This window comes from Sus scrofa, chromosome 4, assembly GCF_000003025.6.
Source record: "Sus scrofa isolate TJ Tabasco breed Duroc chromosome 4, Sscrofa11.1, whole genome shotgun sequence".
NCBI lineage: Eukaryota > Metazoa > Chordata > Mammalia > Artiodactyla > Suidae > Sus > Sus scrofa.
This window is the reverse complement of record NC_010446.5, coordinates 78,642,980-78,670,854: the sequence shown is the minus strand read 5'-3', so window position 1 is coordinate 78,670,854 and position 27,875 is coordinate 78,642,980. Positions and strand designations below refer to the sequence as shown.

The 27,875-nt window shown below is 40.5% G+C and overlaps 1 protein-coding gene across 1 annotated transcript in view; it reads left to right on the top strand.

Annotated features, from left to right (window-relative positions):
• Positions 1-27,875, top strand: part of SNTG1 (syntrophin gamma 1) — a 454,631-nt gene that overhangs the window by 311,262 nt on the left and 115,494 nt on the right. Inside the window, exons 5-9 of the mRNA XM_021089413.1 lie at positions 9,469-9,525; positions 16,640-16,697; positions 17,512-17,555; positions 17,648-17,689; positions 26,718-26,820. Coding sequence (XP_020945072.1) covers positions 9,469-9,525; positions 16,640-16,697; positions 17,512-17,555; positions 17,648-17,689; positions 26,718-26,820 — 304 coding nt within the window. The remainder of the gene's footprint in view (positions 1-9,468; positions 9,526-16,639; positions 16,698-17,511; positions 17,556-17,647; positions 17,690-26,717; positions 26,821-27,875) is intronic.

Here is a 27,875-nt window from a genome sequence, read left to right as displayed (position 1 = left end):
AATACATCTGAGTGAAAAGAGCGTCAGAAGCGAGATCAGTCGTGTGTGTGAGTGTGTGTGTGTGTGTGTATGTGTGTGTGTTTTATGGTAGAAAATCTATTGCCACTAAACTCAGGCAGCCCTGGCTTGTAGTCTCGGCCTTGCCATTTGTTAGCTTTGTGACCCCATGGGAGTGAAGTTACTTCTCTGAATCTTGGTTCCCATGAGCAAGAAAGAGAGAACTCCTAATTTGCAGGCTTCGCTGTGACAGCCCTGAGTGTGACTGCACTGTTGTGAGAACTCAAGTGGAGGTGACGGATAAAGGCTGGGTCCCTTCTTCCCACCTCTGCCATCTAACTATCTACTCATGTTTGTCTCAGACCTAAAACCTCATGTGAGGTCATAATTGTTTCCTAAAATAGCTAATGGACTATTGATCTGGATATTATTTCTGTCTCTGCTTCATTTTGCTTGAAATTTTGAGTGATTATCCTGGATGAGCAGTTTAAACTGGATAAATCATCTTTCCCTGTAAAGTTAGAAAACAGAACTTCTCACCTCAAAAGAATTGTTCTGTGAGTGAGACAATGCTTTTTAGTTGCAAAGGGGTTTCATTATTATTGCTTCAAACCAAAGTATTCCTAATATGGTATCAGTGAAAAGGAGCCTAGGGGTATTCTAAAGATTGTAGATTTATGAAGGTTATATTGCTTCTGTAGAAATTATTTTAATTAAATATGCAATACTTCCATGAAATTAAATATAGATTGAAAGACTAAGATTGGCATTATTCTGGAAATGAAGAATCACACAAATGAGGTGAAATGAAATAAATAATGATGTGAAAATAAAGTCTATATTATTTGTGTAAATACTATCCCATATGTTTAGCATAATAGATCAAATAGTAAAACCTTTGGCCAAAATCACCATTTCTGTTGGTACATATGTGATTCTCCACTGGAGCTGACTTTTTAAGTTTTTGTACCATAGGTAGAGAAATTTGATGTTTTAAATATGTTTTTCTGCTTCCATCCCCTGGAGAAACATAGGGGAGGGAAAGTCAGCACATGGGAGTGAGACCTCAATGGAGCCCTCTTAGGGAGCATGAACAAGGCAGTTCTATGCCTCACAGCCTGGCTCTGGGGAGGGTGCGCCCGGAGCAGCTGGAGCTGCCACCTGCAACGAGACCAGCAGCAACAAGGAAATTCTCGTCTGGAATGAGAAAAGATAATCAACAGATGCCAACCTTGAAATGTCACAGATGTTATAATTATCTAACAAGAATCAGAAGGTAGCTGCCATGAAATGGTTTCATGTTTGTTACAAATAGTATTGAAACAAATGAGAAAAATGAAAGTCTCAGCAAAAAAGCAAATGGAAGTTGTAGAACTGAAAATTAGACTGAAATAAAAACTCGGTGGATGGGCTTACCCACAGAATGGAGAGAAGAGAGGAAAGAACCAATTAACTTGAAGACAAAACAATAAAAATTCCACTTTCTGAACGAAAGAGAGAGACTGGTCTGAAAAAAATAAGGGACCCATGAGACATGTATAATAAAAGATCCAATATTTATTTCATCAGAGTCCCAAGAAAAGAGAAAGAGGTCAGAACAGAAACAGTGCTTGAAGAAATAATGACTGAAAACTCCCAAAATGTTGCAAAAGACATAAACCTACACATTAAAGAAGTGGGACAGATCTCAAAAGGCTAAACCCAAGAAACCCATGTCAAGATACATCACAGTCAAATCCTGAAAACTGAAGACAAAGCAACAAGAAAAAAATAAGGCTTTAGCAATGGGGAAAAACAATTCAAATGATAGTACATTTTTTCCCCAGAAACAATGGAAACCAGAAGGAAGCAGCACAGTTAGTTGTGTTCAGCTGCTCAAGAGAAAGGACTATGTACCTAGACTTCCCTATGACACAAATAGCTTTGAAGAGTCATGTGGAAATGAAGACATTATCAGAACAAAGGAAATTAAGACAATTTGTTGCCAACATATATAGTCTAAAAAATGACTAATAGGAACTTTATAGGCAGAAACTTACAACTCATTACTAAAATCAGCAATAAAAAAATGAACAAAGGATTTGAATAGATGTTTTTCCAAAGCAGTTGTCTAAATGGCCAATAATTAGCCATCAAGGAGATGTGTGTGTCAAACCACAATGAGATACACTTCATCTCCATGAGGATGTTTATAATAAAAAAGACAGATAAGGTCAGAAGTCCTGAAGATGTGGAGAAGCTGGACTCCTCAGACATTGCTGGTGGTCAGGTGCTTCAGAACTGCCCGGCAAAAATAAACACAGATGTCCACACAAAAACTTGCCCACAGCTGTTTGCAGCAGCATGATTCAATAATAGCCAAATCACATAAACACCCCGAAATTTACATTAGTGGAGGAAGGGATACATACAATGTGGTATACCCATGCAGTGGAATGTTACCTGACAACTTAAAAAGTGAAGTACTGATACATTCTACATGGAAGAACCTTAAAAACATCATAGCTAGAAGGCAGCCACAAAGACACATACTGTATAACTTCATTTATGGGAAATGTCCATAATAGGCAAATCTATGGTGGTAGAATGGATTAGTGATGCCTAAGGTTAGGATAGGGGTAGGGAGTGTGGCTGTGGAGTTACATTTTGGAAAATAAAAGTGTTCTAAAATTAATTGTGGCGATGAATCAATCAGTTATGAATGCAAGACTCTGTAACTAAACTAAAAGCCCCTAAATGGTGCACCTTAAATGGCAGCTGTTAAGGCATATGAATTAACCTGCTTGTAGTAAGACAGGCAGTGATGTTTGCATATTCACATATCTGTTGTACATGTGTCTACACGTAACCATCTCTATCCAAATTAAGCGAAACAGAAGTTTGTTCTGAGACTCCCCGCTGTCCTCTGTTATCCATGGACGGTCCTAGCCTTTTCCCCTTGCTTATCTGTAAATTCCACCCCAACAGGGAGAAACGGCTTCCTCCCACCCACTGTGCAGATTGTTGTCAACTTCATCCACATGGATCGCAGTATCAGAACTGCTCCCACACCACGTGAACGCCGTGCTCGACACCCCCACAGCAGACAGCTTATCCCAGGGAACTCAGTCCCCCAGTGGTTCCTCTGGCCTCAGCCTTTGGCCAAGAGGCTTACAGATGCCAATCCTCTCCAAGATCACTCAACAGTGCCCGCCCCTCTTCAGCAAGATGCCAGCACACACGTGTAGAGCAGTTGGGTTGTTTGTCACAGAAAGCATTCCCTCTTTGGACCCCGAGCTTCCTAAATGACTTTTTCAGATTTAGATATATTAGGGTAGACTGCTTCTTCTCTAAAGTTCTATGGGTTTTGCAAAGGCATAATGTCATGTACCTGTTCTTGTTGCATCATGAAGATGGCATCATCACCCTGTAAACCCCCTGAGCTTCTTCCTGCTCCCCAGCCCCTGTGACCAGTGGTCACCTCACTGTCTCTTTAGCTGTACCCTTCGGATCGTGTCATTCATGGCATCAGAGTATGCCTCCTTTCCCAATGAGTTTTCTCCATGTCCTTTTGAAACTGCATAGCTCATTTCTACTCATTTATGTGTTTGTTCTTTTATTTATTGTTCCTTCTGTGAATGTACAGCATTTTTGGCACTTCAGTTTTAGGCAGATATGAATAAAGTTGCTATAAACATCTGTATGTGGCTTTTATCTAAACATGAATGTAAGATTAGCTGAGTAAATACCTAGGAGTGCAATTCCTGCATCATAGGTTCAGACCGTGTTAGTTTTGTAGGAACCATACAACTCTCCTGAATTCCCACCAGCAAGGGCTGGGAATTCTTGCCAGTAAGAATCCTCCTTAGCATTTGGTATTGTCAACATTTTGGATTTTAGCCATTGTGTTACATAATATTAGATAAGTTGTGTTATATTTATATTATATATTTTGTGTTATATAAATAATATTATATTAAATAATATTACTTCATTTTTAACCTGCAATCCCCTAATAACCAATGACGTTGAGCACCTCTCCATATGCTTTCTTGCTGATTATATACTTTTGATGAAGTGTTTGCTCAAATCTTTTGGCATTTTAAAAATTAAGTTGTTTACTTTCTTGCTGAATGTTGAGTTTCCTGCATATTTTGGAAACCACATCTTTATTGGATATGTGTTTCACAAATGCTTTCTTTCAATCAGTGACTTTTCATTTTCTTAACAGTATCTTCCTCAAAGCAGAAGTTTTTAATTTTAATATTTCCTAATATCAAATATTTTTCTTTTGATGTTCCCTGGTGCCTCGGCCGTTTAAGGGTCCGACATTATCACTGCTGTGTTGCAGGTTCAGTCCCTGGCCTGGGAACTTCCGCATGCTGCGAGTGAGGCCAGAATGTTTTCTTCTTATGGACCATGGCTTTTGATATTCTTTCTGAAAGCTCATCACCAAACCCAGAATTGTAGAGGTCTTCTGTGTTTTCTTCTAGAAATTTTATATAACATTGTGAGTATGTTTAGGTATATGATTCCTTTTAGGTTCTTTTTGTGAAAGGATGGCATCCATGTCCTCTTGATTTCATTCTTTGCTCCTTTTCTTTTTTGGTTTTGGAAAAGACTGTCCTTTTCCCATTGAATTGCCTTTGTCCCTTTGTCAAAAACCAGTCTATTTATTTTTTGGTTCTATTTCTGGGCTTGTTGTTCCATCCTGTTGATCTGTATGTTTAGTCTTCAAAAAAGCAGCGTGGTCAGCATGGCTGTCATTAGTAAGTCTACAAATAACAAATGCTGGAGGGGGTGTGGAGAAGAGCGAAGCCCCCTACACTGTTGGTGGGAATATAAACTGGTGCAGCCACTATGGAGAACAGTGTTGAGGTTCCTCAGAAAACTAAATGTAGAATTACCATGTGATCTGGCAATCCCACTCCTGGAATATATCTGGACAAAACTACAACTCAAAAAAAACACATGCATGGAGTTTCCGTCATGGCTCAGTGGAAACAAATCTGACTAGCATCCCTGAGGATTCAGGTTTGATTCCTGGCCTTACTCAGTGGGTTGAGGATCCGGCATTGCTGTGAACTGTGGTGTAGGTTGCAGATGTGCTCAGATCCCACATTTCTGTGGCTGTGGTGTAGGCCAGTGGCTACAGCTCTGATTCACCCCCTAGCCTGGGATCCTCCATATGCAGTGGGTGCAGCCCTAAAAAGACAAAAAAAAAAAAAAAGATACATGCGCCCCTATGTTCACTGCAGTATTATTCACGTTAGCCAGGACATGGAAGTAACCAAAATGTCCGTCAACAGAGGAGTGGATAGAGAAGATTTGGTGCATCAAATGGAATATTACTCAGAAGTTAAAAAGAATGAGATATTGTTATTTGCAGGAACTAGAGATTATCATACTAAGTGAAGTAAGTCAAAAAGAGAAAGACAAATACCACATGATATCACTTATATGTGAAATCTAAAATATGGCACAGATGAACCTGTCTATAGAACAGAAACAGACTCACATGGAGAACAGACTTGTGGCTGCCAAAGGGGAGGGGGGATAGGTGGGATGGATGGGGAGTTTGGGGTTCATAAGTGCAAACTCTTACATTTAAAATCAATGAGCAAATGAGCCAGAAAGACAAAGACAAATACCATGTGATATCACTTATAACTGGAATCTAATATCCAGCACAAATGAACATCTCCTCAGAAAAGAAAATCATGGACTTGGAGAAGAGACTTGTGGCTGCCTGATGGGAGGGGGAGGGAGTGGGAGGGATCGGGAGCTTGGGCTTATCAGACACAACTTAGAATAGATTTACAAGGAGATCCTGCTGAATAGCATTGAGAACTTTGTCTAGATACTCATGTTGCAACAGAACAAAGGGTGGGGAAAAAATGTAATAGTAATGTATACATGTAAGGATAACTTGATCCCCTTGCTGTACAGTGGGAAAATTAAAAAAAAAAACTGTTAATCTAATACATATATAAAAAAAAATCAATGAGCAATGAGGTCCTGCTGTACAGCACAGGGAACTATATCCAGTCTCTTGTGACAGAGTATGATGAAAGATAGAAAAAGAATGTATATGTATGTGTGTCTGTGTGTGTGAGACTGGGTCACTTTGCTGTACAGCAGAAATTGGCACAACATTGTAAATCAGCTACACTTTAAACCGTTAAAATAAAAGCTGCGCTGTTTTGATTCCTGTCGCTTTACAGCAAGTCGGGCATTTGGGGCTGTCTGCTTCAGCTCTGTGTTGGCTGTTATGGCTCATCTCCCTAAGACCTGAGAACAGTTTGTTGATATGCATGGACAGCTTGCTGGTATCTTTTTTAGGATTGTATTGATTCCATAGATCAAGTCCGGAGGAATCGATATCTTGAAAATATTGGGTCCCCTAATCCATGAACATGCGTATCTCTCTCTGTTTATCTTGATCATCTTTGATTTCTTTCCTGAGCTTTGTGGTTTTTTCTTTTCACATAGAAAACTTCACTTAACTTGTTATATTTATATCAAAGTATTCCCTTTTTAGTGGGCTATTGTCAATGGTATTGTGATTTTAGTTTCACCTTGCAATCATCATGGCGGATATACGGCAATGTAGCTGACTTTTGTATATTAATCTCGTCTCCTATGACCTTGCTATACTTACCTACTAGCTCCATGAGATATTTGTTGATTTGGGGGGATTTTCTACGCAAAGAATGAGACAGTTTTCTTTCCTCTTCTCTCACCTGTACACTTTGATTTCATATTATTGCTGTGCTGCGCAGGCTATGATGTCAAGTGCAAAGTTGAACGGCTGTTGTGTGGGTCCTGCTTGCCTGCTCACTAGCTTGTGGGGAGAACATTGTCTCTTACAATTCCCTCCCTCTCTGCTACTTGGCACCCTGCATTTTCAGTATCTTTGTTTCTTTCACCTAAATTTCCATCTCGTCTCAGCCTTGTGTGCTAGAAAAGATAGTGGGAACGAGAGAAACTTTAATTTCAAACAGGCTTGGATCTTGGTCCAGTGACTTTAACTTATTTGCATTTTAGTTTTCTCATCAAAATTGAGGCAATATTGCCTACGCCAGTGGGCTGTTGTGATTGATTACGTGTGTGAAGTGAAAATGTTTGGAAAAGAAACTCCTTATTCATTTAGCAAATGATTATCTCACTTTCATTAAGGCTCGATGCTGAATTTTAGGATAGAACCATGAACAAGACATAGACTCAGGCAACTGTAGTGGAGAAAACCAGTCAAGGTCTCAGTGTATTTGAGTAAACATCTATGAGTGCTAGGAGACCCACAACTGCACACGGTAGATTTTTGGTAATTAGAAACTGCCATCTGATTATCATTCCTTCCTGAAGTTTATTTACTCTTCCTGAATTGTCAGAAAGAGCTCATGGAGTCCGCCTCTCGTTCCCTGCATGTCTTCTTTGTTTCCATCACACAGATCAGAACCGTGCTCCATTTGGTCGTCTTTCTGGTTTCTGCCTTGTTCTCATGCCTTCCTACTCTTTTTACAACGTACCCCAAAAAGGTCTATTTTCCTGGGTGTATAAGAGCAGTGTGTTTTGTTTGGTAATGTGTCTGCGCTGGTTCCCGTCCGGTTTGCAGGAGACACAGAGAGTCTGTCAAACATAATGCTCGAGCGGGCAAGGGTAACAATGGTGCTTTTCTATAAAGCAAGTTAAATACTTAAGTCTATTTCATTACATGAATGCCGATAATTTAGGAGCATGGCACAACTTTATATAGCCCCAAACTAAGCTCCATCCTTTCATTTTGTAAGAAATAGGAAGACAGAAGAAAGGCTTTTCCCATGTATGAATTATGGGGGCACCTGTCTCGATTTTGTGTTTAAAAAAACAAAATAACTGGTTATGCCTTGGTTTCCCAAAGGATGATGCCTTGTTACTAGGCAACATCTTTATGAAACTTGAGCTGTGTTCACTAGATACAGCTCCTGATCAGCTTCCAGATACTCTGATTGATGAGGTGAGCGGCTGAGACAATTCATTACCATCACCTCTTGTTCCCGTGATTTGGGTGGGAGGGGTGCCCATGTGAGGAGTTGGGGAGGGGCTGCAGGATGCCGCTGCACAGTCGTGCCCAGACCCTCTGAGAGCAGCCCTTTGCCTGCCCACGCCTCCTGCCACCCGCAGGCAGTGATGTAAAATTTTGGCTTAAAACACTATGTGTCTTGCCCATCTCTCCTGCTTTCTCACGAGTCAGCTAACGAAGCAGCACACCTAGAGGTGCTACTGGGCTTCGAGAGCAGGTGTGTGCCCACGTGTTTAAAAACATCAGAATAAGTGCTGCTTCTGAGATTTTCCAGCAGGTTCTGCTGACTCTCGAGTCTCTCCAAACTCCTGTCTACATCAGCGATTTTATGTGAGATTTGGAACACGTTCTAATTTTTTTCCACCAAAGACTGGAAGGCAGTCTTGTCATGCATGAATAACGGCACCGCATAGACCTTTGATAACCCTGTGTGCTTGCTGGTCCTTCAGCACACACACCACTGCTCGGTAGAGTTTGCTCAACAAACTGCCCTGGTGGCTAACGATTGCTGTTCAAGATGGTCCAGAAATGCTCAGTGATGCTGTTTGCTATTTAAAATGCATTTGCTGGAGTTCTTGTTGTGGCTCGATGGAAACAAATCTGACTAGTATCCATGAGGATGCGGGTTCTATCCCTGGCCTCGCTCAGTGGGTTAAGGATCCGGCATTGCTGTGAGCTGTGGTGTAGGTCAAAGACGCGGTTCGGATCTGGTATTGCTGTGGCTGTGGTATAGGCTGGCAGCTGCAGCTCCAATTCAACCCCTAGCCTGGGAACCTCCATATACTACATGTGTGTGGCCCAAAAAAAAAAAAAAAAAACAAAACAAAACAACAAAAAGAAAATTGGTAATTCCATTACCAGTATCTATTAATTATAAAATTCACTCTTCTTTCAAACAAGCAACCACTGTGAACCTGGTTTCTTTAGCCGTTTCTGCCCCTGACAGACACATGGAGCTGTTAGGGGCTGAACCATGGCAGCCTCCCCAGCCCAGTTTCCAAGCCTCCACAAACAATATGACTGCTAGTGATGGAGATAAGACTTTGGTTGGCAAAGAAAATATTGACCATGGATGTTTAATTATTTTTCTGTAACCAAAATCTCGTCATTTCTTAGACAACGATAATACGTAATGTGAGAATAAGAAGAGATTCTAAAGTTAAGATTTAAACTGTGTGCAAAAAATCATTGAAAGAATTTAAATTTTGAGAGTTTAGCAGTTTAATAAACCACAGTCTCTTTTATCTTGACCAATAAATTTTTAGCTTTTGATTTAAAAATTCCAGAATACTCTGTCTATTGCAAGGTTTGGAGCCTCTGTGCTGTGTCACAAAATGCCTTTTTAAAGAGTGGAAACAAAACGCAGAAGAGGAAAACGATGTGTAAATATAGTATCAGAAAACACTAACCACTTTGAAAATCTCTTTCAGGAAAGAACGGTGACCATTAGGAGACAAGCTGTAGGAGGATTCGGATTAAGCATAAAGGTAGCCCACCTCTCCTGTCTGCATTTACAGAGGCTGTGCTGGCATGCCTGCGTCTCTGAGCACTTTCCTTCTTTTCCTGGGTGATAATTAGACAAGAATGGCTATAACAAACTCTTCAACATTTGGCCTGAGATGTAGGCTAGACAGGCTCTCACAATCTTGGCCACCTTTTGATTCAGAGATTTTAGAAAAGTATTTGGGAAACTTTTCTTACCTGGAATTGAATATAACTCATTAGTTTTCTTTATCTAGTTTCATTCACATATCAAACATGGTCTTGTAGTTTACACATATCTCAGCCAGACAGAGCGGAAGTGTTGACCTCTTGGGGAAAGGAGCCAGAACAGGCTTTACGGTCTGATAGTCAATTAAGTATGAGTTATATCTAGTCATCGTTTTCTTTTGTACAGTTTTCTTTTTTTATTTAAGAAATAAGTAAAATCTTGTGCTCCAGTGCCAAATATATAAGATAGACTTAAACTTTTAGCATCTGAATTATTTAAAAAATTGGCCTTATCTGTTCTTTTCCAGTTACTGTTCAGTTTTAAAGAGCTATTCTTTCTGTACATCACTGACCACTAAAGAGGTACCATATCCAGAATTTAGCATCATTGAAACAAAATATACATTTTAAAAGGATGGAAAATTATGTAAACTTTGAAAAAAATTAGCTCAGTGATTTTTAAATACCCTTTAGAAATCTACATCTCTTCAGAGATCCATAGAATCAACTTTACCATGAGCCTTAGGCAGGCATTTTGCCTAATTCGTAGGGTGAAAAGCATACACATTGGCTGTACATTTCATGCTATTTTAGCACAGCTCAGAGGACATATGCTTGGAAAGTGGAGCTCTGTGTTGGATGACTGTCTGCTCTGGCGACGTTGAGAAAATGACTCAGAAAACTGATGCATGTGGGACAGCACAGTCTTGATCAAGCGATGAGACTATTACCATATAAGATGTTAGCTTTAAGATGCAGTTTTTACTTCAGTTTATTATCAGCTGAGGCCAAAGAGATACAGAGTTCAAATTGTGGGGTGTGGAAATGATACTGTGGGAATAAACAAAAAAAAAACAGGCTTTCTTGTTTTGTTTTTCCATGTTGAGATGGCGTGAAGGATTTAAAGGTACCACTGAAGATAGTAAATGTCCATCCAGAGAGACCAGAGCTTAGTGTGAATAAAATACCCTCATGAAGTCAGTGTCATTTGCCGTAAGCACTGACTCTGTGGCCCATAGCAGAGCTGTATTAATTCTCTGCAGGCCGAAGATATTCTTTTCTTTGTGTTCTATTTCCATTTATAGTCAAACCCAATACTACAGTGGAATTTATTTTTACAAAATACCACATTTTTAACCAAGACAGTTTTTAAAATGTTACGAATTTTGCCAAATAAATCATTTCAGTTTAATATTTTTATTATTTCAATCCAAACAAACTCTTAGACATGTCATAGAGTTATTTTCCAAATCAAATAAGTGTGTATATTCCATTGGAAATACTGGCCACAGAAGTAATATTTGAATTGTGATTGGTGCCATATAGTAGGAGGTTTGACAAAAAAGAAAATATTTTATAGTTCTTATGACACACAAACTAACCAGAAATAAAAACACTGACTTTTTATTTAGAACATTATCCATGCATTCTGAGGACTCTCCTTTCAGTTTTCCATTTTAAGTTTTCCTCAATAATTGTCTCTGATCTTTGCTTTTCTATTTTTTAAACTCTCTTTCATTCTGTCAGTGTATTTAAAAAATGTGATTATTTATTTATCATCCATGCATTTATTTATTTTAAATATCAACATTATTATACAAATTCTTTTTCCCTTGACCCTGTTATATGTAAGTTGGATAAACTACTGTTTATCTATTCACACTATTTTCTTTAGACCTGAGAATTAATATACGTATGAGGAACAGTTTAGGATAGAAGTCTGGCCTAAATGCCCAATTAGTATCTTGATGTTGACGGGTAATCTATTATCCATTGATTTAGCAAACCTGGTGCAAAGAGGCGGATTGGGGGCACTAAGAATACCAGCCCCTGCGTCTCTAGGAGCCCTTCCTCCCCCAGCCCCACTGTGACCTCGGAACAGAAGGAAGGCACCTGCCTTCCGTCCAGAGCCTCACCTGAGCCACCCGTGGGGTTTGTGCACAGCGCTCGTGCCACCCTGGGTGGCCACCTTCACTCTGCAGTTGCTTCGCAGAGCCACTGCCACATCCGCTGGAATGTGGGGTGTTTTCTGACAAATCTTTGCTGTTCTCACTGCCTGTTACCATTACTCAGTCTTCTTCCTTGATGAAAACATCCCTCGGAAGTCACAAGCTCGGGTGTTCTGTCCCTTGTGTTGGTTTCTGCTTTTGTTTGCCCCTCAGTGAAATGTCAAGCTCCTTTATTTACAATTTTAGATTTCAGAAAAATCATCCTCCGAAAACTGGGCAAAATAATCACTAAACTTTCCAGTTATAACCACCTGTTTTTGTGGGTCTCAGACTGAAGGTGCTCTCCAGCAGCCCTCAGAGTCCTGCAGCCACCTGGTGTCCATCCTTGTTTTCCTGCAGGATGCCCGGCTCACCTTGGTCTTGGACGTGGCCTCTGGTTCTCGTCCATCTGTTCCCATGCATTGTCTGGCCCCCTTGTCTGGACCTTCTGATACCATTTCTTATAAAAGCACATTCTGTTTCCTTTGGTCTTTAGTGTCCAGAAAGCAGATAACTATCATTATGCTTCTACAGGCAATGAGATTAAGCCTTAAGAGGTGAAGTAATTTACTCATTTGTCCTAACAGGCAGAGCTGGGCCTCACCCTGCATTAAAGCCGATGACACAGTCCTTACTCCTAATAAATATGCTCTGTTACTGTAAAACCTGCACAAAATTATCTTTAAACTCTGCTTTTGGAACACAAATGTTTCCTCTCTAAGTTATTCACATTCTAGCTTATTTAAAACCAAAAGAAATGGATGAAATGACCAGCATCAAGCAAGTTCTTCATATCAAGAGCTGCATATTGATTGTTTCGAATTTGCTGAATCAGCACACACATCTGTAGTAGTTGTCATAAATGTCTCTATTTCAATTGATCGATGATTGCAGGGCAGAGGCCTTTCCGTACCCAGCGTTGCATAGGCTCACGCACATTTGCACACATCTCCTCATTCTGCCCTTTCTCACGAGGGCCTGATTCTTCTCTTTCCACCAGAGTTGACCCCGATACATACGGTCCTGCCACAAAAACAGGAGGGCACAGACAGGTCATGAAGCTTAGTTAGAAGGGTATGCATTAGTTCCAGGAATCCTGTTAAAAACACTGATTAATTATTGGTTGAAGGATGATTTTCTAAGTTAAATAGCTCATGGAGACACAATTCCCATAGCCTGCAGTGTATCCAGATGAAGTGTACAATTCAGTAGTTGTTATTGTGTCCACAGATGTGTGCAACCACCCGTACAGTCAGTTTTAGAAGATTCCCATCACCCAAAGGAAAAAACCCACATCCTCAGCCTTTACCCCACTACCCCTGGTCCCCATCTGCTCCAGGCAACCAGAAGTGCCCTTTGGTCTCTGCGACATCCCCTGTGTTGGACTTCTGTGTGAAGGCAGTGGTAGATTGTGTAGGAGAGGGCATCGATGGATGGTCCGAGAGCAGGGAAGCATGGCACTCAGATGCACAGGGCATGTGTCCCTGTTCTCTTGCAGGCCGGTCTTTATTTGCCTCCCTGACACCTGTCACCCAGGCACAGGACCTGAATTGCTCTGCTGTTTTTATCTGCTGGCTAGCAGTTCCCTTGCTCTCTGTGAATGTGTCACGTTGGGGTCCACGTCTTTTTCTTCCCAGAGCTGAGACTCTGATGGATCGATTGCAATGAAAATATTGAATTGAAATTATTTATTTGGCAAGATTCCCAGTGTTATAAAAAACATTCTGGCTTTGATTTAGAGGAAAAATTTCACAGATATACTGGCAAAGTCACTGTATAGAGTCATGCTCCAAAGGCTTTAGATGGGACTTTATATCCTGGTTCCTATAAAACCAGCTATAAAATTAATTATACTTTGTCAGAAGGCCATCTCAAAACTGGATGGGGTACATGTTAGTATTTTTCAGGATGCACACTAGAATGCTGCTGCCTCACATTTGCTAATCTTGATTCACTCTGGAACTACAGAGCTCAAACAAGCCACTCATTCTCTAAACCGTGGCCACAAGCCGTTCTCCCTGGAGGGCCTCAGGAGAATTGGGGAGAAGGTGGGGAAGGAAACCTGCCCAGACCTCAGGGCCTTTGCCTGCTAGAGGGAAAGGTGATATTGGTTCAAGGGTCATGTGGAGAAACATCCATCCGAGCCACGGTCCTGGGCAGGTGCGGTAAGCACCCTGAGTAGGGGAGGCTGGCGGGGGGCTCGGGCTGAAAGCCTGAGTACGGGCAGGAGTTAATCCCACATTAATGGTAAGGAAAGAAGCCTTCTGGGGGGAAGGGACAGTATGTGGGGATGTCCCTTAGTGCTCGGACCGACAGGCGTCCAGGATGAAGTAGCATGGGGGCTGAGGCCACGTGGCAGGTGCCGTGAGAACTGACTTTGGTCCCATGTGTACAGGAGGCCTATCATCTGTTTTCAACAGGATGAGTCACGTTATTTGATTCCTGTCTGGAAAACTTTGAATTTTCCCGTTTAGGTTTAGCGCTAAATCTAATTATCTTTAATAGAGCCGGACTGTCCTCACACTTTATTCAATAAATGAGGCACTGTGATTTTAAGTTCCAATTTTCTCTCCTGAGTGTTGTCTTCAATTTTTCTCTCTAATCGATTAATAAAGTGATTTTCTTAAATCAGCTTAAAAATTCTCTCAGAGCTCCAAATGTCTGATTTAAAAAATAAAAATAAAAAACCAGTTTGGATTCAAAACCATTCAAATTTCAGAAGAAATTTTATACATTAAAGAAAAAAGCTGACAAAGCAGAGCTTGCTTCCCTCTTATTATTAAACGTGGTGATCTGTCTCCAGTGCTGGGGGAAGAAGGGACAGAGCTGACACAGAAAATGGAGGTGTCCACAGCCTTCTCTCCAGACCAACCCTGGGAGGGGTTTGCATGGCTTACCATGGAAACTTCCTTAAAACACTGAGCACTAAGAAAATCTTGGTCTCTGTGGTGCACAGAGAGAACACTGAGGAGCAAAACCAGCTGAAGGGAATGCTCCGATGACAGCCACCAGTCTAGGGTGACAGAAACGGTGTTCTCTGCCCCCCAATTCAGCATGGGTTTGTTTTCTCTTTTTCTGTCACCTAAGGAATCATCATTGGATGAGTTATTTTAATTAACCAGCATTTTCTTCTAAGCAATGGAGATGTGTTCTCATATTTTTTGCCCAGTTTCTGTCTCTAGAAACTACCCACCAACATGGGTATTTGATTTCAGTGTATACCCTCTTTGTTTCTACTTAAAATCATGCAAAGTATTTTAAAGAATGAACAAGTTGAGGTCTGGGAAGGCTTTAGACGTTATTTAGTCACTCACTCATTCAACAGATATTTCAGAGCTGAAAAAAGAATCCTTATTCCACGCATAGACCTTAGATCAATATAAGAAACAAATTAGCAAAAAACAAACAAACAAACAAACAAAAAAACCCCCCCAAAGTGCAGTGTCCTCAGGCACGTGATTTCTGGTTAGGGACAAGGGAGAGAGAGGGAAAACAAATAATAAAAGTAGGACGTGGATACTGTCGGATGCAGAGAAGTGTAACGGAGAAGGTTGAACAGAGTGCAGCGGGAACATGGACTCCTAACAGGTGACAGCAGGGGGCTTGGATTCTACAGGGGTTTCCTGAGCCATTGATGCACCTCAGTTGCAACCCCTGTCCCCTGGTTGCACGAAAGATCGTGTCTGACATGATGGGAGCTTCTTATGGATTCAGACCCAGAGGCGACAGCAGAATCAGGAGCCAGCAAAGCCTCTGCTGGAGACATTCTGAGGGCAGCCGAGGGTGGAAGGTGGGTGGGGGCGAGAACAGGGCTGAGCAGTGGGTTTGAATTTCACGCTGGGGAAAACAGTTTCCAGTGTTTTATGTGTCACGGCTCTTCTTAGATCCCAGAAGTAGAAAGGACTAGTTGCCAAGAGAAACTTGAAAACAACCACTTCTCTCAACAGCTACTGCCTATTTCATATTTAAGTAAATTGACAACTTAGTGCTAAAAATGGACATTCATGGGGAAAAATGTCTGTTTAAAATAATTTTTGTCCTTGAAAGAAAAAAGGCTTAGAAAGTTTACCTATTTTGAAGCTACAGAAGCCCCAGCAGAATGTAGATTATCTTTTGAATGACCCCATGCTAAAAGGGCTGTACTTCTTTTCTGCTTGAAATCTTATTCTTTAATGTACTTATTTGATTTTCCAGCTCGGTCTTTCAGCCTTCTCGACTCTGTAATATAAAACCATGATGTTATGCAGTTACTTCTGGGATGTATTTTATTTCCTTCAAGATAAGTTTAGGCTTGCTTATTTTTCTTTATTTTTTTCTACCTTTTTTGGTCGATTAGACAAAGCACTGGTGCAGTAGACTTGCCAACTTTCTTTTATTCTGCTAACTGTTGAGTGTGTCTTCACACAGAGAAGAACCTACTGCTGATTAAGAGAATGCAGGCAATGCCTTCCCCATCAGGCACACAAACAGATTATGGGTACCAATCTGTGCAGGAAAAGGTCTCTAGTCATTTAGCCTCCAAAAGCCTTGGTCACCAGCAAAGACCAGCTTAGCTGGATAATGGAAATGCAAAGTTATCTACTGTTTGGAGCCCTCAATAAGAATTTCTACAATGGGCAACACCACTACACACTGAAGGAAGTGCCTCCTTAGGCATCACCAATCTGCATTTGAAAATGTAAAATTTTCAGAGTCCACTGTTATTTCTTATTGGACGTCGCAGTGAAATTCTAATAGATTAGTGTCTCCGGAGCACTGTCTACTTGGTAGAGAAATTCTGTAGGTATATTTAGATTCTTTTTGGTGTCCATACTGCTCGTAGCCTGCGTTATGTCCTAACTAAAAGCTGTGTTTTTAATTTTTGAGATGAAAAAGCACCAATATATGATTTTCTTTTTTTCAGGGGGGAGCAGAACATAACATTCCAGTTGTCATTTCAAAAATCTCCAAGGAGCAACGAGGTAAAGTGTTAAGAGTTGCGCCGTGGCCCTTCCTTTGAAAGTTGATGTCACGGAGGAATAAGGGGAAAGAAACAAGTTCGATGGTATCGACCAGCTCGGCTCCCTGGTGACCAGGCGGCAGGTGGCCAGTTCTGACTGCTGGGTCTACAGCCCTCATCAGTGGGGGAGGGCTTTCCGCACAGGAGGCAGGAATGAGAGAGAGCAGGTGCAGTGTGAGCTGGGGCCACATGACTTCTCAAGGGCTTCTTAAACAGACCGTATTTGCACAGATCTAGTGATGACAAGGCACGTGAGATATAGGCAATCCCAGATAGACGTATTTTTTCAGTTCTCATGTGCTGTTTAACTCAGGCCTTCACATGCAACTTCATCGAGGAAAAACACTGAAGATGAAAATCAACAGTTTCGATGACTGAAATCACCAAGATGACTCCATGTTTAAAAAGAAACTTGGAGCTGATTCCTTCCCTGAAGGGCTGACCATCTAGCTCTAAACGTTTCCATAGATGCTTAAACTATAAGAACATGAGAACATTGAATCACCCATTCAGAAGCATGGCTGGGTTTTGGCAACAGTTAAAATCTGAAATGATAGAATTAAATAGAAACATTTCAGCATGTGTTTCAGCATTTGAGCTGAATCACATGACTACTTTTGCATTTCCATTATTTATGGATTTTTTAAGGTGCTACCTATATAAAACACTTCATTTTTTCCCCTTTCATCAGTTTTGACTATATTTAATTAAAAATTCTTTCATCCAAATAAAGAAAATAGATGGATGTGTAATCAGTTCTCCTTCTCCCTCCACAGCGGAGCTGTCAGGACTGCTTTTTATTGGGGATGCCATTCTACAGGTATGCATTTTAGCATCATTTTCTGTGTGCAACCAAACATTAAAGCAATTCACAGTACACCACGTGAAACTATGCCTCCCTTTCCATTGCAGATCAATGGGATTAATGTGAGAAAATGCAGACATGAAGAAGTGGTGAGTTTTCTTTCCATTTTCCTAATATCATAATTTTCCCCGTGTGCAAATCAGGCTTGAGAGCACTGCTGAAAACAGTTCATTTTATCTGTCAGGAATACAGGACACTGGTCCAAGATGCTATCGGATTTGCAAAGAATCTCCTCCTTGGCGGTTTTTTTTTCTTTTTTCATGTTAGGTCAGTGAGTATCACTCAGAACAAAATGTAATTCAATGAAATACTTAAGGAGGGTCATTTGTTATGTTTTCCAGTTTCTAATAATCCCTACTAAGTTTATCTTTAGGTGAAATATACATCTAAGTCTTTGCAAATGTTTAAAAGTTTATAAACAGTAACATTTATGTTTGTAAAATCTCATAAAGTAGCAGGGACAATGGGAAGAGCATGTAAAGGGTCTGTGTGTGTCTCTGTGTTTGTGTGTGTCTATGTCTGTGTGTCTGTGTGTGTATGTCTGTGTTTGTGTGTGCCTGTGTATATGTGTCTGTGCATGTGTCTGTGTGTACCTATGTATACGTGTCTATGTGTCTGTGTGTACTTGTGTCTGTATGTTGTGTGTCTGTGTGTTTGAATGTGTGTGTTGTGTATTATGTATGAGTATTGTGTATCTGTATGTGTATGTGTGTGTTGTGTCTATGTGTATATGTGTGTTTGTATGTATGTGTGTTATGTCTATGTGCCTGCATGTGCATGCATGTTTATGCATGTTTGTGTGTGTGTGAGAGAGAGACAGACAGACAGAGACAGAGAGATAGAGAGAGCACTAAGAGCACGTGGTCTCGGGGCTCCTGGGCTGAGTACTAGCTGGCTGCACAGAAATGTCACTAGTGTTCACTGACGGGGCGGGGGTAGTTTCGTAGATGTGGGTAAAGGTGCAGCTCTGAAGCCTGGGCCTCAGATATTCGAATTCACTCAGTACAGGTGACCCAGGAGTTTGTGTTAACTGTCGGTGGCCTCTAATCTCCACTCTGGGAAGAGCCGGAGGTCGAGAGCTTGCTTTGGGCTGAGGGAACATGAAGGTGACGCAGGAAGGACAGGGTGGTGCTGGGCTTGTGGGAAATGTTTTCCACAGTTGATGGAATAACGTGCCAAGGACTTTGCTGGGTTTCCATCAGCTCACCTGGGAGAGGAGAGAAGAGGAACTAGGATTAAAGGCTTGTACTCAAGGGCCAAGCAAAGGGAAAACACTGTAAGCCTTTTGCTTCTCACGGCTCTAGTTCATTGGTTTGTGAATACCTGGCTCCTCCACTGACAGCTCTTTGGAGAAAACCCTTCTGATATATTTACATGTTCCCCACCTCTGAGAGGCAGCTTCAAGTGTCTGGAAAGCCGGCTCTGTTACAGGAGGGAGCTCCCCACTGCGGTCACGCTGTGGGACAGTCGTGTGTCTCTAACCACCAGGCGTCTGTTGTCTCAAAAAGCCTGCCTGGGCCCCCGCTGCCACAGGAAAGCAAACACAGGGCAAAACATAATATTCCCGCCTCAGACTCACCCCAGACAGGTACAGAGAAAAGCAGGATTTGAGAACAGATTTTCTGTACAAATGAGAACCAGCACAGCCCAGGCCAGTCTGTTCCTGAATACATACAGATTTCAAATATAGCCATGTAAGCAAAGATATTTTAACTTTAGTCTTTTTTCAAAAGTTCAAAGTGACTTTAAACTCATGGCCCACGGGGCAAAACCATGTGCATTTTCTTCCAAGGCTGCAGGCTGTTCGATGGGGGCCTGTGTGCAGTTTGCCCTTCAGAGGCAGGCAGCCAGCTTCCAGGAACTGTGCTGGGGTTTAAACAGATCAGGGCCTGATAGATTAGAATGCACTAATCCAGCCACTTCTTTCTTTTTTAAAAAATTAAAATATTGTTGATTTAGAACGTGCCAATTTCTGCTTTAGAGCAAAGTGACTCAGTCATAACATATACACATTCTTTTTTTATATTGTTTTCTGTCATGTTCTAGCCCAGGAGACTAGATGTAGTTCCCTGTGCTGTAAGTAGGACCCCATTGCTTATCCATTCTAAATGTAATCGTTTATCACACCTCTTCTCAATAGCGTTGTTTCTGTTCAAAAGAAAAGGGATTTAGGATTGTTTTGCAAACTGCCTGTGGTCCTTCACAATAAACTTTTATTTTTTTTGAGAGGTTTAACCTGATTATCAGCTTTGAAAGGTAGGTACTAATATTCTTACTTGGTTCCAATCTTTGACTTTCCTACAGGGATTAGATGCTTTTGTCTTCACGGCTAATTATCTAAGGAAACTGACACACTTACACTTCGCTGAGACTGAAATACGAGTTAACTTATCATTTAAGAAAGGACTTACCTGGACAGGAAAGGGAATTCCGCAGTAATCTCACGTGAAGTTACCTGAAGCACATTGTCTTTTAAATTCCAATTAGCATTTTTGTGAAGTATATTTTAAGTCTACAGTTGTATTTTTTCATAAAAAGGAATCATTGTATTTTCTTAATAGTTATTCATTTCATTTTCTTAGTTTATTTGCTAGAGGTCATCAATGATTTTGAAAACTAACGGAGATAGTTGGCATATTTATCCTGTACCTGATTTTAATTGACATGGTTTCATTGCTCTAATATTTAGGATGGTTTTGATTGCTTTTTAAAATTGACTTTACTAAGTTTACTCATTCAAAAATATTTGATGAAGACTTTTTTATGAGCCAGGGGCCATTTGGGGCCCTTTGAACATACCCATGAACCAGACCCAGCATGTGTGCTTTGTCAAGCATGTTTCCACGGGGTAGAGACTGACCGACCGACCAGCAGTAGCACATTAGGCCCAGTAGGCCGGCACAGCATGGGGGGTGGTAGGAAGCTCATAATAGGCTTGAAAAATGGCAGGTGAAGTGGGTCACCAAGGACAGGGGTGCGTGGAGACCAAAGTTTTTCAAAGGTTGAGGACTAGGGGACTCAGTGGAATGCTTTTGGAGCAAAGAGCAGGAGGAGGCCAGGCTGCTAAACACACACGTTTAGGGAGAGACCACACGAGGCTCAGGGAACAGCCAGGCACATGCAAGAAATATCGTGACGTTTTCTTCTATTCCTGTTTTTCTTAGAGTTTTTCTTAGGAACTGCAGCTCAATTGACCAGGTGTCCTTTCAGAATCTCTGATGGAAAGGGAAAAAAAAATCTATCTATCTATCTATCTATCTATCTATCTATCTATCTATCTGTCACCTATCTATCTATCTCACCTAGGTATCAATAGGTCTGTATATAAATAGGTAGGTAATATATCTATATTTAACTTGATGAAGTTAATTACTTTTAATAATAATATCTGTTATGTATCCAGTTTTGCTTTTTTGAAATAAAACCTTACTTGGTCATGGAACAATTTCATTTGTTACTTGTTGAATTCTATATGCTAATAGTGTGTTTAGAACGATTACATCTATATTCATATTATAATGGTCTCTTGGGTTTTTTTCCTTCATACAATTTATGTCAGCCTTCCTTATTAATTTTTATTCAGAGTTCATAACATGAAGAAAATCACCTTCAATAATTTTGTCCCGGAATAATTTCTTTATTAAGAATTAGATGAAACTTAGTTTGGAACCCCTCTGTTCCTGATGCCTTTTTCTTTTCTTTTCTTTCTTTTTATTATTTATTTATTTATTTTTGCTTTTTTAAGGCTGCATGTGCAGCATATGGACGTTCCCAGGCTAGGGGTCGAATCAGAGCTGCAGCTGCCAGCCTACTCCACAGCCATAGCAATGTGGGATCTGAGCCACGTCTTCTGTCTACACTATAGCCACGATCCTAGGATCTGAACTGCGTCTGTAACCTACACCACAGCTTAAGACAATGCCAGATCCTTAACCCACTGAGCAAGGCCAGGGATTGAACCCGCATCCTCATGGACTCTAGTCAAGTTTGTTACCACTGAGCCACAGCAGGAACTCTGCTGAGGCCTTTTTAAAAGTAAACTTTTTATCAATTAAAATTTTTAATTTAACCTTCCTAATAAAACATAAACTAGTCAATTGGCACACAACAAAAAAATGCAGTAAGCTATAACTTGTATCATTGAAGAAATCATCCTGGAATTAAAACAAATGCTAAAATAGCATAAGTGTAGCATGTGAACTAGCCATCAATGTATTCTGCTTATTGAGCTCAAATTCAACTCAGAGAATGTGACTTTTCACCAACTTTTATTATGTAGAATCTTATTTTAATGAGGTGTTTGAGAGTGATGGAATTTGTAGTCATCACTTTGAATATTACAATAAAAATTGATCAACGGTTCTACATCCTTGTCTCACTAAAGTAAATAGTTCTTTTCCATATTGAAATTCATTGTTATATTGTCATTCCTATATCCTGATGATCAGAGCTGAAATTTTTCATTCAGTCAACCTTCATTCTTATTTGTAACATTTTTACCCAAATCCAAAAAGTATCGCATAGTTGAACGATGCTATTTTAGGCTGAAACTTTAGGAATTCATAAATATTAAAAATTTAGTAGTTCTAGGAGTTCCAGTTGAGGTTGCGGATTGGATCCCTGACCTCGCTCAGTGGGTTAAGGATCTGGCGCTATTGTGAGCTCTGGTGTAGGTCACAGATGCAGCTCAGATCTAGTATTGTTGTGGCTGTGGTGCAGGCCAGCAGCTGCAGCTCTGATTTGACCCCTAGCCTGGGAACCTCCATATGCAGAGGGTGCAGCCCTCAAAAAAAGAAAAAAAAAAATTCGTAGTTCTAGCCCACCAACAGCACCAGGCCTGGAAACTGTAGACTCTTTGCTAAGAAGGCACGTCTCCTGGCCTGAAAACTGGAAGCGCCTGTCCCAGCTGTAGCCTGTAGGCAGGTAATGTGGACGCCTGGTCCTTGAGCACAGGGAGGATAGAGGGTGTCCTCCCCCACCCACTTCCACAGCCTCCCGCAGGCTCAGGTGCACATGGAGTCCCAGAGGCCCTAACCCCATCCAGGAGGGCCTTACCATTACAGCTGCATCTCAAACTCTTCTCTGGAACAAAATGAGGAATGGGAATGGTCTTTTTTTCCAGGCTAATATAAAAAAGGGATTCGATGTCGCCAGGTGTCATCACCCTAACAGGCATCCATGTCATGGTTCCTGTTGGCTTCGTTGTTTTGTCTGAAAAGCAGCCTATTTAAAACCTTTCCTTGAAGTCACATTCAATCTCCTTTGCCGCCAGAGGTGCGGACTTGAAGGAGGCGGTTTGCTGCAAGTGACAACACATCAGGAGGGACGAATCCAGTGTCAGAGTGAAATTGGAAGTGAGGGCTTGGGAGCAGTGTACAGCCTTCCTCTCCTGAGATCAGTGTCATCCCTCTGCTCTGAGGCCAGCGGGGCTAACGGCCTTAGAAGTGCATGCACATGTGCGTGAGTGTGTGTGTGTGTGTGCTCCTTAACGGATGCCACGCCACGCACTCCGGGTCATGGTGATGCGTCCACATAGGCTCAGCTGAAACAAGGGTCCCACGCGGCCCAGCCGGGACCTGTTGGTAATGGGGGCGGCTGTGCCTCTGCAGGGACAGTGTGTCTGTGTGAAGTCTGTGCTTTCCCCTCAATTTTGCTCTGAGCATAAAACCCTCCAGAATTAACTTCTTTAAATATATATATATATACACACATAAAAATAATCCCCCGCTATGAGCATTTTCGATGCCATACACCAAAGTAGAGGTGGAGAGTGCCTTCCCCTGTGGGGTCTCACATGTGATGGAACAGCCTCCAGTGGGAGGGAAGAGGGACAGGACAAAAGGATTCTGTGACATTTCCCTTCTAACAGACGAATGGAGCTGAAGAATATCCAGCTCACGAGCCGAGCAGTTAGCTGTGTCATGGTCAGTAGAGTCAGGCTATAAATAGGCACTCGGATTCCATTTCCCTTTTTTCCATTTTTATTGATTGCCATCATTTACCAGCCTCTGTCCCTTTGCTCACCTGCTCTCCCAAGGCGATATGACAGAGTGACTGTGCTAATACACTATCTAATTAAAATGCACAACCTTTTATTTGCATCATAAAATGTGAATGAAGTTGAAAAAGACAGTTGGATTTATTGGTGCTGACTTCCAATTTTGCCAAAAGATGACATTCATCCCCATTCATGATGGAGAACCTCTATTTTCCAACCTGACAGCAGCAGGCCAGTGAAATTTGCATTCAAAGCATAGTCAGAGACCTGAAAAAAAATTTAAAGCAGATTATTTCAACCCTGTTCATTGAAAAAAAAAAAAAAGTCTATTCCTAATTAGGAAATGTGTGTGTTAAGGACTCGCTGTCATTATCCAGAAAGACCCTCATAATTGAGAGTTCTCTCTAAAACAAAGTTCTCTCTCTAGGGTAAGATTTTTTAATTTTGTAGTTTTTCTCTTGCTCAGTTACACCTGAACAAAACTTCAAGACTGAAGTACCAATGTAAAGCTTTCAAAAAAAGGCAGTTGCCCATTGCCTGTTTCTGAGGCAGTGGTATTTAACTTCCCTATGCTTAATTTAGTCTCTTATTTACACGTAAGATGCTCATGACGTTATTTTTTATTTAACACTAGATTGAATCTATTGCATGCTTACTTTTGATATGAGCATTCAGCTGTTCATTCCACTGCCCCACTTATTTCACTGATGGACAGGCTCCCACACAGTTGTTGAACAATGATTATAAATATTAAATGTCAACGTGAAACAAGCCAAGTTCCTAAGTTCACAGTAAGCTAAAAGCTCAGAAAAAAAAAAATTAGACTCTGAAAGGGCTTGTCTTGAATCTATGGAAAAGTAGAATTGATTTCTTCACAGTGTTATTATGTCTAGCAATCCAAGACAGAGCATCTCCTGCCATCTATTTAAAATTAATGTTATTTTTATTTAATTATATTAAATCAAAAACGCTTGTTTTTTGCGTATTACTTTGCATGCATGTTACTCCATACGCTACACTCACCTACTGTCTCACCTGTTAAGGTCTCTTGTAATATGGTCCATAATTTCTTAAGGGTTTTCTATGCTCGAAACCATGTTACTACAGAATAATGTCGGTTCCAATTTTATGACTTTTCTTAGCTCTTTTCTTGCCTTATTACAGTAGGACCTGAAGGAAGATTAAAGGGAAATGGAAATAGTAAACATTTTTGCCTCATTTCTGGTTTCCAGGAGAAATGTTTCAATAATTTACCATTAACTATGATGTCTCATACTTTCTTGTGCACACTCTAGAATGTGAAGTACCTCCTCTGTGTATTCAGTTTTCTATGAGTTTTTATCAAATGAGGGTCATCAAATGCTTTTCCTATTTATTACAATTATTATGTTATTTGCTTCTACTTTTAAGGTGATGAAATATATCACTTTTCATGTGTGTTTCTTTGTGGATGTTTATTGCTCAGATGGGGTTAATTTTATTGCTCTGTTCTCAGTTTCACTGGTTTCTGTCTTCTGTCACCCCCATCACTGACCCAGTCCATCAAGGGTATTTATGCTTTAGCATTTTTACTTTTAGAATTTTCATTGGTTTGTTTTTTTATAATTTGCTTTTATTTCCTGAGATACCATAGTTTTTCATTTGATTCAAGAAAAATTTTTACTTTCTTGTTGAAACATTTTTATTAGGGTGGCTTTAAAGCCCTTGATGGGAGATCCCAGCATGTAATTCATCTAACTGTTATTAGTTGATCATCTTTTCTCATTTGAATTGTGATTTTCCAGGTTCTTGGTGTGACATGTTGTTGTAATCCAGACCATTTTGCTTATTATGGTAAGGGGCTCTGGCTCTTATTTATTAGTTTTTCTTTTCAGCAGTAACACGCTAGTTGGCACACAGGTCCTAGGCTAATTCTGTGGTTCCAGTGACAGTAAGGTATTTTGAGGCTTTGGTTTGCTTTGATTGGCTCACCTGGGGCCTGCAAGACGTGGTTCTGGCTGCTGCTTTGCAGGTGGTGTAGACGGCTCTCCCAGGCTGGGCTTTAGCCGTCACTGCATGCAGAACAAGCTGCTTGCCCAGCTCTGGGTGGCCCACCATCTGACATCCTGCCTCTCTGCTGTTCTCCATCCTGGGGTCCCCAGCCTGTTACTTTTCTTTCTGCCTCTCCAAGTTCTGCTCCCGTAGTTTCTCTTTTAAGTGCTTTCTAGTTGTATTTATTTGGAAGATACAACTTTATGACATCTTCTCAAGACTAAATGTTATGCTAAATCATTTTGACAGCCAGTTCTTCAATGACTTGGTGATGCACATTTTTCTATGTATTTAAAAACAAATTATGTTCTCATGTTTATTAACTGCTTCTTCACTAGTTATTCTTAATTCGCCTCTTAGTTTATGTGAGATTTTAAAAACTATAGATATACTTAGATCTTTTCCAGTGTGTTTGCTATAAGTCATCTTTAGCTCTTTGAACTTGTTTTAACATTGAACACATTTGTCTTGGTTTAATATTTTGAGAAATTACTATTATTTAACTTGTGGAAATAGACCTGGTGATTCCCTAATTTGGGAACTGTTGAGAGTTACTCAACATTTTCTGCTGTTATTCTAAAATTTCAAGGGAAGGAAAAGGAAATATGCAATGATACAATGGGAGAGTTATACATCGTTATTTCTTGCGAAAGGGTTTAGTGAACTGGAACAATTTTCTTTCAGTACAGTCAGCACCCTGATCAAGGGCAGGGTTGTCTATCTGTTTATCTCCAAATAGAGCGTCATAGACATTCAATGAAGAGTCATTCAGCTAACAGAGCGGTTTAAGCACCACATCTTTCTGTAGACCCAACACAGACCGTAAACTCGAGAAAGCCTTGATAATGTGAGGGAGGTGACGTCCTGTGAGTGAGCAGGCTCCCAGGGATGGGCTCGGAAGGATGTGGAGGCCGTGTCCCTGAAGGGGTGGAGGATCCGCCCCTTTGTCTTCCATACGATGTTTCCAGCCACCAGGAAAAAGTGTGAGAGGTGGAAAGACAGCCAGTTACTTCAGGGTTGTTCCACCATATAAAAATTGTTGCCAACATACTGAAAATAGTATCATTTTTTATTATTTTTCTTATTAGGTTCAAGTTCTTCGGAATGCTGGTGAAGAAGTGACCCTAACGGTCTCATTTTTGAAAAGAGCACCTGCTTTCCTCAAACTGCCACTGAATGAAGATTGCGCATGTAAGCATTTACGAAGAATAGGTAAAATGCTCGTGTCATCACTTTACTTTCTAAACCATTATTTCCTGACAGACATTAGCAATTTCTTTTTAAAGTTGGGATTTCTGCCTGAAAACAAACTTTTTCTAATGTCACAAAATATTCTATTAAATTTTCTGCAACGGGAACAGATGTTGTTTTTGAGCATGTATTCACATTCAGTTATTTTCTGACCTATAAGTGGAATTGGAATTTTATTTTAAAAATATGTATGTCATATCAAATGTATACATACATTTGATATCTCCGTTAAATGTTACTCTAAATATTTGAGGACTGTTTATATTCCTAAGTAGAAAATAGACTCTTTCTTCCTGGACTAGTGAACTTACTAAATGAGCATTTACACTTCCCTTTTTTCTGATGAGATCAGGGAGTTTGAAGGAAGCATCGTCTATGTGGAAATGCAATACTTTTTATCAAAGCAACTTAAAAATTATGTATCTATTTGTATATTCTGTAATGAAATGCATAATATCCCATAATTTTTCTAAAATCGAAGAGTGTATTTTTAACTGGGACATAGTTTACATGCAATGACATGCAAACAACTTCCGTGCACAGGAGGATCCATTCTGATGCGTGCACACCTTCTCTTCAAGCCACATGCCTTTACATCCCAGAAGGGCTTCGATCTGCCTCTGCCTGTGACATTCCGGAAACAACCGTTGATTTAATTCCTTATTATCAAGGATTATTTTTGCTTCTTCTAGAATTTCATGCAATGCAATCCCAACTGTGTTTCTTCTTTTACATCTGTCTTCTTTCCTTATGAGCCGTCTCATGTTCCGTATTTCAGGAGTTTGTGTATTTACATTGCTGTGTAATAAATAGTCCATCATATGAGTAAAGTTCCAGGATACAGTAAAGTTTGGTGACACACCCTCCTGCTGATAGACAACAGAACTTTTTCTGGGTTTTGCTCTCATAACTAAGGCTGCTGTAAACATTTTCGTACAAGGGTTTTGGTACAAGCCTTAATATTCGATGTCAGTACTGTAAGTATCTCGGTTTGG